At 45.7% G+C, this 19,847-nt stretch overlaps 1 protein-coding gene across 3 annotated transcripts; it reads left to right on the forward strand.

The window, feature by feature from the left end:
• Positions 1-1,274: 1,274 nt before the first annotated feature.
• DNAJC28 (DnaJ heat shock protein family (Hsp40) member C28) lies at positions 1,275-5,760 on the forward strand. Of its 3 annotated transcripts, XM_073361784.2 has the most exons (3): positions 1,336-1,804; positions 2,168-2,237; positions 4,385-5,760. In XM_073361784.2, the coding sequence occupies exon 3, from the start codon at positions 4,420-4,422 to the stop codon at positions 5,557-5,559; it is 1,140 nt and encodes a 379-aa protein (XP_073217885.2). In that variant the 5' UTR covers positions 1,336-1,804; positions 2,168-2,237; positions 4,385-4,419; the 3' UTR covers positions 5,560-5,760. The 3 variants fall into 3 exon arrangements, with proteins under 3 accessions (XP_073217894.2, XP_073217885.2, XP_073217876.2); XM_073361793.2 differs by lacking the exons at positions 1,336-1,804; positions 2,168-2,237 and adding an exon at positions 1,275-1,294; XM_073361775.2 differs by lacking the exon at positions 2,168-2,237 and having other exon boundaries at positions 1,337-1,804.
• Positions 5,761-19,847: the final 14,087 nt, after the last annotated feature.

Genomic DNA, 19,847 nt, shown 5'->3' on the forward strand with positions numbered 1-19,847 from the left:
CCAATAGGTGGGACATTGAAGAAAAACACCAAATATTGAAAAACTTGCAATAAAATCACAAGAGGTAGCAGTACTGAAATATAATTTACACTCTCATAAAGCAGCTGCTGCCCATTTACAAACATGATACACCCCCATGTACATCACTTCTGAGTCTGGCACACGTTATCTCAAAACCAGTATTCCATCCACAGATAAACTGAAACCGCTACCCCACAAAAGATACCATTATGCTTCAAAAAGAACAGGAGGACTTGTGGCACCTTAGAGACTAACAAATTTATTTAAGCAGAAGCTTTCGTGAGCTACAGCTCACTTCAACTACTGCTGCACAAACCACACTTCATAGCTATACTGCCTAAAAGATATAACGTTCAGCATCTACCAGGCAGAGTTCATCTGTTAGAGAGCAAAGAGACAGACTGAGGTCTGAAGCACTCATTGACAGCGCTGGGAGTTCCTCCACGCAGCACCTCTCTCGGGATAGGGAATGCACCGTTCTTTCCAAGTTACCATGTTTCGAACCATGATAAGGTAACAGCTGGCCCGGCCCTGACAGCTTGGGTCTGTGTCCCAGGGGGCTCCAGTAGGGCATTTAGGCCCCAGCGACGCGGGCTTTTCGAATAAGTTTCAGGGGTTATCTGGCGGCAGACCCAGAAAACGAAGGCTCAGGCTGGGGCTGCTGATGGGGAACACGCTAAACACCGTCTCAGGGGCTGGCTGTACATCACAGACGGCACTGGGGGGTGGGGGGTCGGAGTGGGGGGTGTTAGTTTCTTGTCTGTTGCAGTATCACCAGGGGCCGGGGCATGAACAGCCACACTGCCCGGTTAACTGCCAGTCCCTGTGCACGCGGCCGCTCCCCGATGGTGGCACCTCCCACTCTGTCCGGACAGCGGACAGCGTTCAGCGCCCCTCCCCCAAAGGGTCTGTGGCGCGCGCGCGCGCGCCCAGCCCCGGCGACTTCTCTTACGCAGGCCACGCGTCACAACCACCCCAGACTCTGTCACGTGTCAGGCGGACGCAGGAGCGGGCGGGGTCACGGGTTGGCAGGGCGGCCAGAGGCGTCTGTCTATGGTGGGGACTACATATCCCACCACCCCAGGCGGCACGCGCGTCGGCTCCGTTGGAATGGGAGGGGGCGGGGCCGCCAGAGAGAGCCACTAGGAGCCGTCCCTGAGCGCGGGGTGAAAGGAGCTGCCCCTCCCACCGCGCTTCCAGACACCACCCCTCAACGTGAGCGTGCCTTCCGCTCCCTTACGCATGCGCCAATCACAGGGACGGGGGGGGCCAGGTGAGGCGGGGGCGTCGGACAGCAGCGGCGGCGTGGACAGGCGGGGGTAGTGGGGGCGGGGCAAGGGGCGCTGCAGGGCTCGGCCCCCGGCGGGGGTGGGGGTGACACCGGCGGGCTGTGCTGAGACCTTGGCTCCCCCGCCATGCTGCGCACCCTCCCCCCGCTAAGCGGGGTCATGCCCGTTCATGGCAGCGCCCGCCCGCCGGCGGCCGGCCCCTGGGTTGCGGCTAGCCCGCTCCGGAAGTGGCCCATCACCCTGGTCTCTGAGCCCTCGTCTGGCCGCGCCCTGTGCAGCGTGTCAGATCGCAGTGCGGAGCTCTTAATCTGCCATCGTAATAGAGTAGGAAAGAGCTGCCCCAGGGTGAGCCAGCGTCACTGATCTCTAGGGTCCCCCCCCCCGGCAGTTTCCCCCACATGACTGCACAACTGGCACTTCCTGCTGCGAAGGCATTGTTTGCTCTGGCGGGAGAAGTAGCTCTAGAGCTGGATAATCAAGTTTTACCGTAAACGGTGAGTCTAGAGTAACCCTTCTACTGCTGTGAGCAAAGTGAGGCCAGGTCTACACTACAGACCTATATTGGTGTATAACTATGTCACTTGGGTGTGAAAACTCCACACCCCCGAACAATGTAGTTATACTGACCTATCCTTACATTTAGACAGCACTATGTTGATGGAAGAAGTTATACTGCCTCTCGGGGAGGTGGATTAACTACGCCGACAGGAAAAGCTCTCCTGATGGCACAGGAGCATCTTCACTTTAACGCTCAGCGGCATAGCTGCATTGGTAGTGTAGACCTGCCCTGAGTGTTTGCAGATGGAAATGTTCGTTTAATGAATGCTTATTAAACAGCAATAATATTTTTCTCACAGATGCCTCTATCAGAGAAGAAAGTCCTTCTCTGATGAAAATTGCAGGATTAAGGCCAAAATCACCATAACAGTGAGGATGCCATTTTAGTTAAATACTTTTGTAGAGCATGATAGTACAAAATATCATTTTGCATAGGTCTTACATAACTATCCTACATAAAGCACCACACTCCACTGTATACAATGTTATACACAATCGTAGCAGCTTTTATTTAAAATTATCAACAACTGAGTATTACTTTTAGATTTAAACAATAGTAATGAGTAGTAGATTGTACAAGTACTTTTGAGTGATACTTAGAATCTGAATTTTTTTTCCAATCAGATCATAAATATAAAGCAGGTCTAATTTTGAGCCTAATCTGTTTAGTTTGACAGCAACTCAAAGTGGCTACTAGGCATAAAAACTTTCAACACACTATTATGAGTAATGTGAATATATGAAAAACAGTTACACACAGTTGTAGGGGATTCATTCACTGACTAATGCACTCAGTTCTAAGAGATGGTCTACTGATCTTATTTAACATGTTTGCAGCCTTTGTTAAGGCAATGAGACCATAATGATCATCTAGTACAGGGATCAGCAACCTGTGGCCCACCAGGGCAAGCCTCCTCGCGGGCCAGGCTGGTTTGTTTACCTGCCACATCCTCAGGTTTGGCCGATCACAGCTCCCACTGGCCGCGGTTCACCGTTCCAGGCCAATGGGGGCTGCAGGAAGTGGTGGCCAGCACATCCCTAGGCCCGCACTGCTTCCTGCAGTGAACCCCGGCCAGTGGGAACTGCAATCGGCAGAACCTGCGGATGCGGCAGGTCAGCAAACTGGCCCGGCCTGCCAGGGGGCTTACCTTGGCAGGCCGCGTGCCAGAGGTTGCCAATCCCTGATCTAGTCCAACCTCCTGCATAACCAAAGCCATAAGAATTCACAGTGGTAGTGTTTATAATAAGAAAGTAAAACAAGGCAAGGTGATTAGAAAATAAAACAACCCCCTGCTCATCTTAAATTTCAAACCCGTGCTTTGATCCTTTATGTGTGGAGTTGTACCTTTACAAGGCATTCAGGACAGATGATCAGCTTTGAATGCCTCTAATCTGGCCTCTCTTCAGAAGGGTTCTTCCAAATAGATAGCCTGCTAGCTGTAGAAAATGTAAATAACAGTAATTGAGTCAACCTGTCCAGTTTTATATCTTAAAATGCAAGCTGACATAAAGACTTGTGGTGGCGGTGGCCATGAAAGTGAGGATGATCTTGGTGTACTGTACAAGGAATTAGGCTGACGATTCTCATTAACAATAATTGGTTGTTTCAGTGGTGTATTAGGTGTATAGTTTTTGCTTGCTTTGTATCTTTCTATGGTTGATTTTTAGTGAAAAATTATTTTTTATGTAAGTATTTGAAAAAGAATTGCTTTGGGACCCCAGCGCTTTCAGCACCCAGTCTTCTCAGCAGAATCAAAGTTAAGGGATTATTGGTCTTTTCTATTCTTACTAAAAAGTTAATGTTCTCGATTTATTTAACAGGAGTAAAAGAGGTTGGCATCTAGGATATTTGAGTCCTGCTGGTGTACAGCAGTTTGCCATCTAAATAACTGAATAATATGAATATGGCTTTAACTTATGCTGCAAAATACTCCAATATTTGGTCCAATAAACTTTTAAATATACATTGGAAAATAGATCCTGTGGCATTCATAACTGTGGATATAGAGTCCAGCTGGTGGGTAGTTTACATTTAGAGCCTGACTAAATTGCAACTGTATTTGCAGGGGTCTGTTATTACACAATCATGTCTTCAACATAGTTATAAAGCACAGCTCTCTGCAATATAGAGAGGACCTAACTGTGTTTTAAGAAACATGCTAAAACTTTGTACCTGTGTAAAGCCTTGGATATTTACACTGCAAAAGAGGACTGCTCTTTTGTGATATTGGGAGAGCTGTGTTGCAAATGAGTTTTCATTTGTAGTATATACAGGATTCTTCTTGTGTAAATAGTGCTAATCTGCTGTTACTATATATATATATAGGCAAGTATATGACTGAGAGTTGGTGTTTAAAATAAAGATCTTTGTACATAAAAATTAATCTGAATTTTGATAATCTTTGAAAGTAAAGGAAAATAACTGGTTAATGTCAGAAGATTTTAAGAAATAATATTGGCTTTTAAAATTCAACACACTAGTTTTATTTTATGTTCAGTGTTGTTGTTTTTTATAGGTCATTGTTTAGGATGTAGCAGCATCTGAAGAAATATGAAGTGGCTTTGTGTCATATTGACAAAAAAAGTTGGATGTCATCTCTGGGCACTTTCTACAATGATTCCCAAAAAAGTAAAAACATTTCCTTATCCCTATATCATTGAGCATAGAATGTTGTCAGGTTACAAATCTAAAAATAACATCAAAGACTCTTACAGACGTCTTAAACTTCAGGAGGGGTGTTCCCTAGATGACGTAAGAAGTTCATTTAGAAATCTTGCCAAACAGTATCATCCAGACAGTGGTTCCATCACAGCTGATTCCGCAACATTTATGCAGATAGAAGCAGCATACCGAGCTGTGCTTTCTGATGTGGCCAAGAAAATGAAATCAAGTGAAAGTGAAAATGAAGAGGAAACCAAATTCAAATCCAAAGCACCACAGCACAGGCAGTATTTAAGTTTGGAAGGTGTTGGTTTTGGGACTCCGAGTCAAAGAGAGAGACAGTACATGCAGTTTAGAGTAGACCGTGCAGCTGAACAGGTGATGGAATATCGAAAGCAGAAACTTGAGAGCCAGTATGCTATGAACACTATGATAGCCAAAGATATAAGGCAGAGTAAGAAGGTAAAAATTACCCAAGCAATTGACCGTTTGGTTGAGGACCTCATCCAGGAATCAATGGCTAAAGGAGACTTTGATAACCTCAGTGGTAAAGGAAAACCATTGCAGAAATTTTCATACTGTCCACATATTGATCCTATGACTCACAACCTGAACAGAATTCTAATAGATAATGGATACCAACCAGAATGGATTCTGATGCAGAAAGAAATACGAGAAACTATTGAGAAACTAAGAAAGAACATAGTAGCATCTAGGAATAAACTTGGCGAGCCAATGACACCATGTAGACAGAAACAATGGAGTCAGATTTGTGAACAATTAATAGACGATATCAAGAAACTAAACAAAAGAATTAATGACTTCAATTTAATTGTTCCCATTCTGAACAGACAAATGGTTCATTTTAATGCAAACAAAGAAATTGCACGAGCGCAGAAGGCTTATGAGATCCTCGTGGAAAAAACAAAGACTACTGATGTGGATACAAAGGAAAATGAACAGGAAAAAGTTAAAATGTTTAGGCTTAAATCTGGCTTTTTGAAGTGGATAAATCTTATGTTGAAATAAAATAAAATGGATGTACCAGTTTTGATTAAATATTCATGTTAATATGTTTTGTAGTTTGAGAGAGAATTTTTCAGGTTTACTGAAAATATAAAACCTACCTGTTTTAATGTTATAATGTTTAGAAGGAATCTAGCTGCTTGACCTGGCTCTCCAAGTGGTCAATATGAAAGCTGCTTAAGAATAAATAATTTTTCTCCGCCAGTTTTGCTTTTGTCAAGCTTATTCTTCTTCATATATTGAACCAATGTTTTATTTGGGTAAATCAGAAAGAATTAAACCTCGTAAAAGTATCATTACTTTTTAAATTAAACCTCGTAAAAGTATCATTATATTTGCTTTACAAATTAGGAAACTGAGGTGCAAAGAAATGACAGCAAGTTAGTGACAGAACCAAGAATAAAATCTATATTTATTAACTTCCTATCCTGTGCTCTATTCATTGAACCATTCTGCCCTCTTAGGTTGAATGCTTACAGCAAGGAACAGTGGGCAGGTAAAAAAAAAAAAAAGAGTCCTTTTAAGTAATAAATTGTCTTACATAAAAAAATATTTATGTCAGAGACTGTTTTCTGGTATAAGGAATTGTGGCTAATAGTAGAGTCCCTGCTCGCATGAGCTAGTATGTATTTCTTTAGATAAGCAGACTGAACATTTTCTTGAGAGTGCTGGGAGCTTAGTTACTAGTTCCGTTTTCTGAATACTTCTTATATGTTAAAAGGACACTGAGAAAGCTGATAGGCCCAAAATGTAATCCTTACCACCACAACTTTTTGTCTCCTGATGGTTGCTTCTAGTGTCTGACCATTCCAAATGAAAGCTGAAACAGTATTAAAATCACAGCTCATTGACAGGTGATCTAGCAACACCTGAATTTATTGCATTTGTTTACACAAACACTCATTTTGTGCTGTCCTTGCATTCTCTGTTTTTGTGATCTGGCAAAAAGGCTGAAATTGGCTCTCAAGTTTTTCAGAGACCAGGATTCTTGTCTGTTTCCATAGTCCATCCCCTCATAAGAAATGAGCAGACAGAGCAAGTAAAAGAATGGTATGATGTGTACAAACTCATATGCAATCCCACTGAGCTGAGTTTATTTGTGGTGGGTCATGCAGTTGAGAAGCTTGCACTGCACCCTTTAGTTTTGGTAGGATAAGGATAATCATTTTTCATCGTCGTCTAGACATTAAAAAGAAAAAATCAAGAGGTCACATTTAGGGCCTTTCAATCTTCAGTGACCCTACTGACAGCTGAAAGGGGTACATTTTCCTTTTTGTCTTATGAATAGCAATACTCAAAGCTATGGAATGCTTGAATACATTATTTTAGCATCTCAGGGAAGATTTTGTCCTTTCACAAACTTTGTGCTCATTTTAGGTGTCACTGCTGTATGAATGCCTGCTTATTCATTGAAGAGTGTAAGTGATTTAGTAGTTCTTGTTTATAATGGAAACTTCAGAGCAGGCAGACTTCTGCTTAAATTTAGGGCTTAATTACAGCAGATAAAAGCCTTTTCGCACAATACTATTAAAAAGATTGTAACTTCTGTTTGTCAGGATGACCAATGGAATTTGACTGGCATTTCTAATTAAACTTATCCAACAGTACAAACAAAATAATTGCTCATTTCTCAACTGCAAACTGAATAGATGTAGACAGATTCCTTGTACTTTAAATCAGCTTTACAAAATGGTCATGAAAAATTATCAGGCACAAGATCTGCTTTTCCACACTTTACCTTGATGATGATAAAAAAAATTAAATTTTACTTGCCCCTGGCATGTGGGGGAAAGACTGATATAAATGTCAGTTTTCTGCATATTTTAGGCCATAAAATCTTAATATCACGCTGTCTAATCAGCATTTCTAAAGCCCCTAGCACCATAATATCTAAGAAGTGTATTTGAATTATACAAACCCAAGAAAGAACTACCGAGAGAGCAGTAAATTCTCTATCCCATATGAGGTCTAATAATGGGCCTCTAATTTGAGATTGATGACAGTTCTCTGTTAGGTCTGACTTGTGAAAAATAATAAAATTAAGATATTACTTCCAGATACAAAGGGTGTCTTGACTACCTACATGTACAGGGAGTTATGTGAATAATTAGTAGATGGAAAGTGCCTTGAAAGGCTTGTCGATATGAGATCTTAATATTCAAATAAAAATTAGTTATGGAGTTGTTGGAATAGACTATATCAACCTTGGTGTCAGTATTTTGCTCATTCCTACCCAAACCTGCATTTCAGTTTCTTTGAATTGCTAGACCATTACCATGCATCTAAATCCTGTTCTAGTAGTTGTAGAGCTTGGGTTTCAAAGTCCAAACATCCCTGCTGGAGCTACTGTTGCACAAATGGTATTATTGGGTCTTGAGGTGCTGCCATTCACCTTCTTTTGAATAACCAACAGAGAAGGTTTTGAGGAGAGGCAACAGGGGGACACTACAAGCAAGGGGCAAGAAAAGTTGCCAAGTATCCATTCTTGCAGGAAGCAGGTGACACAGCTAATAGAGCATGGGAAAAAAGTGTTTGCATATTTGAAACTGCTTCTCCACATGTTTGTGTGTAGCTTTTCCTTCCACTTCTTACATATGGATAATACATATGGGGAGGCCTCCACCTGCCCACGATTGAGATTAGCAGCACGAACTGATGTAGAAAGTGGCCACAAACATTGTTTGGGGTATGGAAAGTTCAAGAGATGTGAGCCACCAGGGGAAGAAGAACAGCAACAGCATCAGAGAACAATGTGGAGGAAGGAATCGTAGACTCATAAACTTTAAGGTCAGAAGGGACCACTATGAGAAAGTAGTTTGACCTCCTGCTCTTTGCAGGCCACAGAACCTCACTCACTCCTGAAATAGACCTCTAACCTCTGCCTAAGTTACTGAAGTCCTCAAATCATGGTTTAAAGACTTCAAGGTACAGAGAATTCACTATTTATGCTAGTTTAAAACTTCAGGTGACCTGTGCCCCATGCTGCAGAGAAAGGTGACCACCCCCTCCCCACGGCCTTGGCCAATCTGACCCAGGGGAAAATTTCTTCCCAACCCCAAATATGGTGACCATTTAGACTGAATATGTGGGCAAGACCTGCCAGGGAGAAACTTGGGAAAGAATTTTCTGTAGTAAATCAGAGTCCTCCCCATCTGGTGTCCTTACTAGCACCACCAGATGCTTGGAGGAAAAGATAAGAATGTGGTGGTGTGAATTCAGATAGATGTCCTGAGAGGGTAGCGAAAGGTGCAGTACATGGACAGGGGACTATTACTGTATTACTTAGTGGCAAAGTTGGTGTGGCACTTTACAAGTAGAAGATAAGGCAAGATTCCTGCTTCAATCCAGTAATAATTATTATACTTTATTTATGCTGAGATAGTGCCCAGAGACTTTAATCAGGGTCTGGTGCTGTACTGACAAAAGGTTCATTTCCTGCTCTGAAAAGCTTGATTTAAGATTGTTTCTACAATTGAATTGCATGGGCAGATTCCTGTGCCCATAGAGAGAACCCCATAGATTAGTGGAACTTTGGGCGGGAGTCAGGGGTGAGCGAGGGGAGGATCAGGGTCTAACAAGGTCTAAAACAATAGGAAGGAGGGAAGGAGATGAAGATAACAATGGTAAGAATAGGTAGATTTGTGAATGCCTTGGTGGGTTTGAGACACCTAAATCTAATGGCAGTACTCATGTAAACAAGTGTTTGAAGGATCAGGGCTTATGTCTGTCTTTAGTGTCTTTGCATTTTATGTTTGTTTCCACTTGACATCTCTCTATATGCCTTGGGTTATGTTGCTCCTGTCTTTGTTTCATTCTTAGTTCCCCATCATCCTAGTTTCTGTTCCTTTTGAGTAATCTTTAAAGTTTCTTCCCCTTTTTGTTTACTCTCTTCCTCTTTCTAATTTCTACTTCTTTTTTTTTTTTTGACTGATCCTGCTGTGGATACACCAGTCATTTGAATATGAACACTTGTTTTGTGAGACTGCCAGCTAACATCTCCAATATTGAATTTAGTCCAAATTTAGTGTTTTGCCTCAAGATTTCTAAAACCTGGTTCATATTAAGTCCTTTATAATGGGCAATTGCCCAGCAACTCTTTTTTTGTTTAAAGAGATCTCTCAGTATATATTGGTGCTAATCTATCCTTTTGTCTCTCTCTCTTGCTTTGAGAACAAAAAGGCTAGAAAGCAAGAAATAAAGAGCTAATTAAATCATGTGTTCAGGAAGTAGGAAGGAAGCTAGTTAGTAATTGACATCTTGAGTCAAATTTTTCACTGCTCTGCTTTTAAGGTTGAAAGTTTTGATCCAGTACACAAAACAAGATCAATATCAGAGCCCACTTATGGAATTTTGGAGATAGTGTGAAATGTGCATTCAGGAAGACAGGGGAGGGGGGGATTCTAATCAGCAAAACACATTAAATTATTATGTCTCCTAGGTTGAGAGCACTCAGCTTTATATGCTCCAGAGCAGGGTTGCCCAGTGGACTGGGCTAGGAATACCTACAACAACTGCAGTGGTGGTAGTGTTATACCAATAAAATAAAAACCAGCAGGATCTTATTAAAGGGGAAAAGGCAAAATACCACATTTATTGTGAATACAGGAAGAATCATAGTAAGCAGTTTGTTATAGTTATAACATTCCATTCAATCTCATATTTATTCACACATTCATTCATACAAACACACATACACAGGTTCTGCAAGGTTGTTATCATAGTTACCAGCCTTAGAGTTGCTCATGCCAAGCCACTGGCCAGGTGGCCTGGATGTGAGGAGGGAGCAGGGCATTGTCAGATGTTCATCTGATGCTCCTGGAAGTTGGTTTGCAGAATCAGACCCAAAGTTCTCACTTTTTAGAGTCTATTTTTATAGCAATTTCTTCCTATGCCAGTCTATGGGAATTGCTTCATCATGCTGTTGCTGAATCAATCAGCAGATAGCACATTCCTGACGGCTCCACAGCTCCATGCTGCTAGATGTTATCTTGTTCTTTGGTTCTCCCATTCTTGAGGCTGTTGGGTGGATTCCAGTCTGCCCTCTGGGGGCGTCCTCTGGTTATTTCCACTTGACGCCTTCTTCAGCCGATGGACACTGGATTCTCTGGCACCTCCCTGATCATTCAGTTATTATCCACACCAAGCATCCATCCACATACATCCTCTATCTCTATTTTAATCACAATTGTTAATACAACAAAAGGGCGGGGAGTCTCTGGTTGCTGTTTCTGTTGTTACAGAGTATTGCTTTGAGTCTCTCTCTATGTGAATTGCTTTGAGAACAGACTCTGTCTTAAAATGTACTAACGCAATTAGCAGCTTGCAAGTTTCACACATAGAGGGAGAGAAACAGTACCAAAAACCAAGAGACCTCTTAATTAGTAATACCCTGGAATTTAAACTATAGGGAATCAAACTCATTTGTGATTTTAATACAGAACTTCTTTAATATGATCCAACAGTAGCAATGGTGAAAGTGCTGGCATGCCAGTCTTTTCACCACTGTATCATCTAGCCCTGCTTTGCACAGTGTTAGAAGACAATGATTACAATAAAGGTGGATTTTCTACACTAGTGCTCTCACCAGTGGAACTGCATAAAAATTATCAATAACGGGTAATTTTACACAAAGAGGAAGCTACTGCAGGTAGTCAGCATGTATCCTCAATTCAGCCTCAAACTCTACTATTGCCTCAGACAGTTTTCCCTTTTGCAGCTTCTCAAAAACTGTACCAAACTACTTGTGAGTCAAACAGCACTTCTAGTTCTTGGAATCTGATTTATTAAAACATCACAATTCAAATGTCAACTTAAATCTAAACAAGACTTTCCCTCGCTCCACATTTTCTTCAGTTCCTTTCTGGACTGAACAATTCTTTCCCCAAACCCAGGTCCTTCCACCTGGTGTTTCCTCATGCCTCTTTGGGTTTCAGCACATCACTGCAGTTTTCTCTAGGTCTTTTCATCTGGCTGGTAGGGAGAGCCTCTTTCCCATGGCCCCCTCTGGATCCCATGCAGAGGTCTCCCCTTTATTACTGTTGTATCAGGGCTCCAGACCCCAGCACACATGCACTCTCTCTGGGTAGGGGAGCTCTACCAGAACTACAGGTTCCCTGGATAGCCCTCTGTGACACTAAGCACCCCTGTATTCACACCCTACACACAATTGCAAAAATCTTTTGTACAAAATATGCCTTGTGATGTATCATTTGAAAACTAATCATAGAATCATTCATTCTTCTTCGAATGCTTGCTAATGTCCATTCCACGTTAGGTGTGCGTGCGCCGTGTGCACCATTGCTCTAGCACTCTTGGGTGCCGTGCGCTTATGTGCTGATATAAGGGGCACTGACAGCCATGCACCCTCTCCGTTCCTTTACCACCCGCGACGGTTGCTGGAACAACTCCTCTTGCTTCGGCAAGGCATTTTTCAGTGGTTTTCTTCTCTTAACTTAGTTTATTAGTCTTAGTATAGTAGTAGTGTAAATAGTTCTAGTGTAGATAGTTAGCCCTCGTCATTTAGTATAGAGAGGCTCCCTTTGCCCCTGGGGCCGGGTATGCCCTGATCCCCGGGCTTCAAACCTTGTGCATCCTGTGGCAAGCCTATGCCGATGAGCAACTCATACTGCAGTTGTCTGAAGTTTATGGGAGAGGCTCATATACGAGAGCGCTGTCAGATTTGTCGTGACTTTAAGCCTTGTGCGAAGAAAAACAGAGGCTAGCTCAGTGGTGGGCAACCTGTGGCCAGTGGGCCACACGCGGCCCATCAGAGTAATCTGCTGGTGGATCATGAGACAGTTTGTTTACATTGACCATGCCACCTGCAGCTCCCATTGGCTGGGAACAGCGAGCTGCGGGCAGTCATGCCTGTGGACGGTCAATGTAAACAAACTGTCTTGTGGCCCACCAGCGGATTACCCTGGCGGGCTATGTGCAGCCTGTGGGCTGCACGTTGCCCACCACTGGGCTAGACTGAGGGCTATCTTAATGGAAGCTGCTCTTAGACCTGCCTGAGAGCCAAGCCACTCATATTCAGCACCAAGCACTTTGGCCTTGGTGTGAAGCGCTTCTCTAGTACTACGCGCTTCCTTGCACTCATGGGCGGCCGGTGACCCGGCTGTTGGGTGAGGCTAGCCCCTAGCCCCTTCCCTTGTGCCCAAGACCCCACCCTTCCCTATCTGTTCCCTGTTCTGCCCCCCTCCTCCTTCCCTGCAGGAGCCCAGAGCACCCCCACCCGGGCCCCAGCACCGGGCAGCCAGGGGGCAAGGCCCCAACCCCAGTGCTCCAGGTGCCGCGGTCAGCCCCAGTGCTCTGGGCGGTGCAGCCAGCCCCGGTGCGCTGGGCGGCAGCTCTCCTGGCCCCAGTGCTCTGGGTAGCAGTGCTCTCAGTCCCCCAGGCGGCAGCGCTCCTGGTTCCAGTGCTCTGGGAAGCCAGACAGCACAGCTTGCCCCGGTGCACCATGCAGCAGCGCTCCCAGCCCTAGTGCTCTGCGTGGCGCAGCCCCAGCACCAGCCGACCTGACTCCCTGTGGGAGGCAGGTCAGCCAGCCCCAGACATCATGGGCCAACCAAGGTAGAGCACTCTGGGAACTGCAGGAAGGGGCCTGGCCTGGGGGTGGAGCATGGGCAGGACCACACTAGGCTGTTTGGGAAGGCACAGCCTACCTCCGCCTACAATACCCACTGCCCATGCTGGCACTGTTCTCCATCTCTGGTGCCAAGGAAGAAACATAAAAAGCAGCACTCCAACAGAGGGCACTCTCCAGTGCCGAAGAAGGGCAAACGGGGAAGACAATGGAGTGCAACCCACATTAGGCCACTCCTCAACCCCCCGGTCCCAGGGCAGCACCATCGACTCCTTCAGAGGGATGTTGAGTCTGGTGCGGGACTCCCTGCTGATGCCAGGAAGTTATCGCGACACCAGCGGAATCACAGTGCCTTCTACTCTGTCAGCTTTTGCACAGGCCACGGTACTGCTGACCTGGATGGGACAACCACCGGGGCTGATGAGCCTGAGGAGGAGAGAACATGATGCTCTAAGCTTCTTCCTGGCACCGGAATCTTTGGTACCCTCCAGGAGCAAGCCAATCTTGCTTTCTTCAGTGAGGTCGTCTCTAGTTGGCAGTAGTCCTCAGATCCTCGGTACCACACAGAGGAAGTGAGGGGAACCACTCCACCATGGTCACTTGGGAGGACTCTTCATCGGAGTCTGAGATGGAGCTCTACGCCCAGCCTAAGAGCCACCTCCAGTACAGGTCTTGTAGGAGCAGCAGTGATCTGTATGCTCTGTATGACTATGCTATGTATAACCTGTATGCTCAAAAGGTCTGTTACACTTCCCCCCCCCCCGGCCCCTTTTGTCTCCTCTCCCTCTTTGAATACCTGTGAAGTGGCTTTTCCCCTCCCCTCCTGGAATGCTTGTGGGATGAATGGGTTAGTTGAACAGCTGGAAGATCAGAAGAGCTCCCAGGTAGACAAGGTGTCTGGGACTCTAATTAGGCAACACTCACACACCCACTGCATGGTCACTGCCCGAGGTGGAGTGTGACCAACCAGACACAGCCAAGTCATCTCTAGTCACAGGCCATGAGGAGCAGGTCCTTAAAAGGGGAAGGGGCCATGTGCTCAGGAGCGCACTCACAAGCTTGTACCTCCAGTGAAGGCCCTTCGCCCAGACCACCTGGCCAGTGGTTCCTCGCATTGCTTTCCATTTTGCCTCAGGAAGACTTACCTTCATTGCACCATAGAATCATAGATTATCAGGGTTGGAAGGGACCTCAGGAGGTCATCTAGTCCAACCCCCTGCTCAAAGCATGACCGATCCCCAATTAAATCATCCCAGCCAGGGCTTTGTCAAGCCTGACCTTAAAAATATCTAAGGAAGGAGATTCCACCACTTCCCTAGGTAACGCATTCCAGTGTTTCACCACCCTCCTAGTGAAAAAGTTTTTCCTAATATCCAACCTAAATCTCCCCCACTGCAACTTGAGACCATTACTCCTTGTTCTGTCATCTGCTACCACTGAGAACAGTCTAGATCCATCCTCTTTGGAACCCCCTTTCAGGTAGTTGAAAGCAGCTATCAAATCCCCCCTCATTCTTCTCTTCCGTAGACTAAACATCTCCAGTTCCCTCAGCCTCTCCTCATAACTCATGTGTTCCAGTCCCCTAATCATTTTTATTGCCCTCCGCTGGACTCTTTCCAATTTTTCCACATCCTTCTTGTAGTGTGGGCCCAAAACTGGACACAGTACTCCAGATGAGGCCTCACCCGTGTCGAATAGTGGGGAATGATCATGTCCCTCGATCTGCTGGCAATGCCCTACTTATACATCCCAAAATGCCATTGGCCTTCTTGGCAACAAGGGCACACTGTTGACTCATATCCAGCTTCTTGTCCACTGTAACCCCTAGGTCCTTTTCTGCAGAACTGCTGCCGAGCCATTCCGTCCCTAGTCTGTAGCAGTGCATGGAATTCTTCCATCCTAACTGCAGGACTCTGCACTTGTCCTTGTTGAACCTCATTATATTTATTTTGGCCCAATCCTCTAATTTGTCTAGGTCCCTCTGTATCCTATCCCTACCCTCCAGCATATCTACCTCTCCTCCCAGTTTAGTGTCATCTGCAAACTTGCTGAGGGTGCAATCCACACCATCCTCCAGATCATTTATGAAGATATTGAAAAAAACTGGCCCCAGGACCGACCCTTGGGGCACTCCACTTGATACCGGCTGCCAACTACAAGGAGTAATGGCGCCAACATGGAGCCATTGATCACTACCCGTTGAGCCCGACAATCTAGCCAGCTTTCTATCCACCTTACAGTCCATTCATCCAGCCCATACTTCTTTAACTTGCTGGCAAGAATACTGTGGGAGACAGTGTCAAAAGCTTTGCTAAAGTCAAGGAACAACACGTCCACTGCTTTCCCTTCATCCACAGAACCAGTTATCTCGTCATAGAAGGCAATTAAATTAGTCAGGCATGACTTGCCCTTGGTGAATCCATGCTGACTGTTCCTGATCACTTTCCTCTCCTCTAAGTGCTTCACAATTGATTCCTTGAGGACCTGTTCCATGATTTTTCCAGGGACTGAGGTGAGGCTGACTGGCCGGTAGTTCCCAGGATCATCCTCCTTCCCTTTTTTAAAGATGGGCACTACATTAGCCTTTTTCCAGTCATCCGGGACTTCCCCCGATTGCCATGAGTTTTCAAAGATAATGGCCAATGGCTCTGCAATCACATCCGCCAACTCCTTTAGCACTCTCAGATGCAACGCATCCGGCCCCATGGACTTGTGCACGTCCAGCTTTTCTAAATAGTCCCAAACCACTTCTTTCTCCACAGAGGGCTCCATCCATCGCTGCACTGTGGGACACTTACCTTGAAGGATCCTGACATCTCCAGTCCCATGCCTGTCCTGGGAGTGTGAGTGTGCGAGTGTGAGTGTGACCCCCCCCCAATTCTTTTGAGCTTAGCTATCAGAATAATAAACGTGCTGCTTTCTGCTAAACTCTGGTGGGTCATTAGTCCTCCCTAAGCTTACTAGCTGGCCCAATTTTGGGTAACAGGTCTTACATCCTGCCAGATCCGGTGCAGGTCCCCCTGCCGGAACCTGGCTAGGTGGATAGTGGCCTGTGCAATGGTCGTTCTGGAACCTATGGGGTTTTCCCCCGGTACCGGGTTCATCATCCCACCAGTCCTACTTGGTTGCATCCAAGAGGTGGGCTCCCACACTGATCTGCTCATCACCGGACCCCAACTCCTGTACCAAACCCGGTACTGATATACTGGATGTGGACCCAATAGAGGTACTAGAGGCAGAAGAGGAGGAAGCGCGCACTCTGGTCCAGGCCTCTTCCTCCTCCCCAAGTGAGGCTGCCTAAGGACCGAGTGGCTCGCTGCCCCAAGATGACTTTAGAGCCCACCAGGAACTCCTAAAGAGGATAGTGGCCAACCTGGGACTAGAGGTTGAGGAGCTCAAGGAATCATCCCACAGTTTCATTGACATTCTGGCTGCAGCAGCACCATGTAAGGTGGCCCTATCCATTAATGAGGCGGTAATGGGTCCAGTCCCTGTGGCAGACCCCATCTTCTCTCCCTCCCACTTCTAAGAGGGCAGAGAAGAAATACGACATGCCAGCCAAGGGATATGAATACTTATATACTCTCACCCTCCTCCTGCATCCCTAGTTGTATCAGCAGCCAATGAGGGGGATAGATGGAGCCAAGCAAGTGCTACCCCCAAACAGAAAGATTTAAAGAAACTGGATCTGTTTGGGAGGAAAATTTATTCAGCAGGTGAACTACAGCTGCAGATCTCAAACCAGCAAGTCTCACACCATCTAGGTTGCATTTCCCTAGTTTGTTTATGAGAAGGTCATGCGAGACAAAGCCTTACTAAAGTCAAGATATACCACATCTACCACTTTCCCCCATCCACAAGGCTTGTTACTCTGTCAAAGAAAGCTATTAGGTTGGTTTGACATGATTTGTTCTTGACAAATCCATGCTGACTGTTACTTATCACCTTATTATCTTCTAGGTGTTTGTAAATTGATCGCTTAATTATTTATTCCATTATCTTTCCAGGTACTGAAATGAAGCTGACTGATCTGTCATTCCCCTTTTTATAGATTGGTACTATATTTGCCCTTTTCCAGTCCTCTGGAATCACTTCCATCTTCCATGACTTTTTGAAGATAATCACTAATGGCTCAAATATCTCCTCAGTCAGCTCCTTGAGTGTTCTAGGATGTATTTCATCAGGCCCTGATGACCTGAAGACATCTAATTTGTCTAAGTAATTCTTAACTTGTTCTTTTCCTATTTTAGCCTCTGATCCTACCTCATTTTCACTGGCATTCATTAATACCTTGTCTACATTACCAAGTTTTGTCACCAAAACTTCTGTTTGTCGACCCAAACAGTGAGTTCATACACACTGCGAGGTGACTTTTGTTGGGGAGAATACTTGGTTTTGGCGACAAAATACATCCACCCTCAGGAGAGATTTACGTCTTTTTCCTCTATATTTTTGTTGACAAAGGGCAAGTGTAGACACCACACTTCATTTCATCACTTTAATTGGCCTCCAGGAGGTGTCCCACAATGCCCATCCTGATCGCTCTGGTCAGCAATTTGAACTCCACTGCCTGCAGCCAGGAAAACAACCATTCACCCCTCCCCCTTAGAAGCCCTGGGATTTTTTTAAATTCCATTTCCTGAGTGCTCGATGTGGAGAGGTCTCATTGCATCTTCCCAGGTGACGGGTTATCATAGCAAATGCTCTCCCACTTGGATCACTGCAGAGCTGTTGGATCTGCTGAGTATATGGGAAAAGGAAGCTGTGCAATCCCAGCTGCGCTTGAGCTGTAGGAATTGGGATACCTATGGGCACTATGATCGGGACACGCTGCAGTGCAGAGCAAAGATAAAGGAGCTGAGGCAGGCCTACCATAAGGTGAGGGAGGCAAACCGGTGCTCAGGTGCTTCACCTAAGATCTGCCAGTTCTATAAGGAGCTGGACACTATCCTTGGTGGCGACCCCACCTCCATCACCAAGAACCCCATGGATACTTCGGGGGGCATGGAGGTGGCAGAAAGAGGACCTAACACAGAGGATGAAGTTATTGATAAAAAGGTGGAGTTAGATGAGGATGTGCAGCTCTCAGTGGGGTCACCCGGTGGGGCAGGCAGCCAGGAACTGTTCTCCACTCCAGAGGTGTCTAGCCAGTCTCAGCAGTTGCTCTCCGGCGAGCAAGAACCAGGAGATGAGACTTCTGGTAAGTGGCTGTGGTTTGTGTAGTGTGGAGATGGGTTCAGGGTGTAGAAATGTGGAAGGCTGGCTGTGTTTTTTTAAGCTGGACATTTCCCTGTGTAGCTAATCAGTACAGCAGAATGGTGTTGGTGCACGCCGAGATCTCAGGAATTCTCCAGAGAGATCTCCAGGAAAGTTTCCTGGAGATACTCAGTAATCCTCTGCCGAAGGTTCCGTGGCAAGCAGCTTTGTTTCTTCCCCCATTGTAGGAAGCTTTCCCGTGCCATTCAGCAATGACTTGTGCAGGGACCAAAGTGGCACATAGGCAAGCAGCATAGGGAGGAGGACAGAAGCCACAAGCATGGAGTAGATGTATCCTCGTTTCCCTGCTTACCCTTAACAGTGAGATGTCTGCTAGAATTACCCCACCTGTGGAAAAGTGTGGGAGAATTTTAGAGTTTGTTACCTAGAATGCTGCACCACGACCCTTGCAAAGAGTCAAGAGTGTGCACTTTTCCCCATGTAGAGGCCCCCCGCCTCCGCCAACACTGACCATGCTTTGGGTGTTTGCAGAGATTTGTGCCTGACTAGGGTCAGTGAGAAAGAGATGGCAATGTTGCAAAAGTGTGTGTAGTGGAGCGACTGCCCCACACAGGCAGAAGAAGGGTTAAGACAGCCTTGGGGAGACTGCGCAGAACCCAGCCAATTAGAAGAGGGCTTATTGAGCCAGCCAATAGGGAGAAGGCTTAGTGGAGCAGCCAATCAGGGCCAGGCTGGCCCATATAAGAACGGCTGCTGAGCAGAACAGAGGTAGTCTCTCCCTGGTAGCCAAGGGAGGAGGACCACCCGCCCGCCCGGTAGGAGGGTTGAGAGTGACAGCACCACAGACAGAGCAATGCTGGGTAGGATCAGGGGAGCAAGAGGGAGCTCCAGCCTGATGGCTGCCAGACTGACGCCCTGATACAAGGGCGGAGAAGGTGGGGAAGTGGCCCAGCGAAACAGATGGTGGAGTAGGAGGAGGGGCAGTATGGGGCTGCTGGCTATAGGGTCCTTAGAATCATGAACTCATCATTTCATGATCACTTTTACCCAAGCTGCCATCCACTTTCAGATTCTCAACTAGTTCCTCCCTATTTGTCAAAATCAAAGCCAGAACAGCCTCTCCTGTACTGTGCCTTTCTCCACTTTCTGAAATAAAAAATTGTCTCCAATACATTTTGAGAACTTGTTGAATAATTGGTGCCCTGCTTTGTTATTTTCTTAACAGATGTCTGGGTAGTTGAAGTCTCCCAGCACCACCAAGTCCTGTGATGATCATGTTAGGCCTGGTCACTGACCCAACCACTGGCCTAAATCCATCACCTGGGACCAAATGACATGGCACAGGTGGGGCTGAGAATAAATCCTGTAAATGGCAAGTCAATCCTGTGACACAGGATTGATAAAATTGGGATAATATTCACCAGTGTTTTAGGGTTGTTTACATGTGCAGTAAGGCCTTTGAACATACAGGAACTGTTTAAGGATCATA

Source organism: Lepidochelys kempii, chromosome 1 (genome assembly GCF_965140285.1).
Source record: "Lepidochelys kempii isolate rLepKem1 chromosome 1, rLepKem1.hap1, whole genome shotgun sequence".
Classification (NCBI taxonomy): domain Eukaryota; kingdom Metazoa; phylum Chordata; order Testudines; family Cheloniidae; genus Lepidochelys; species Lepidochelys kempii.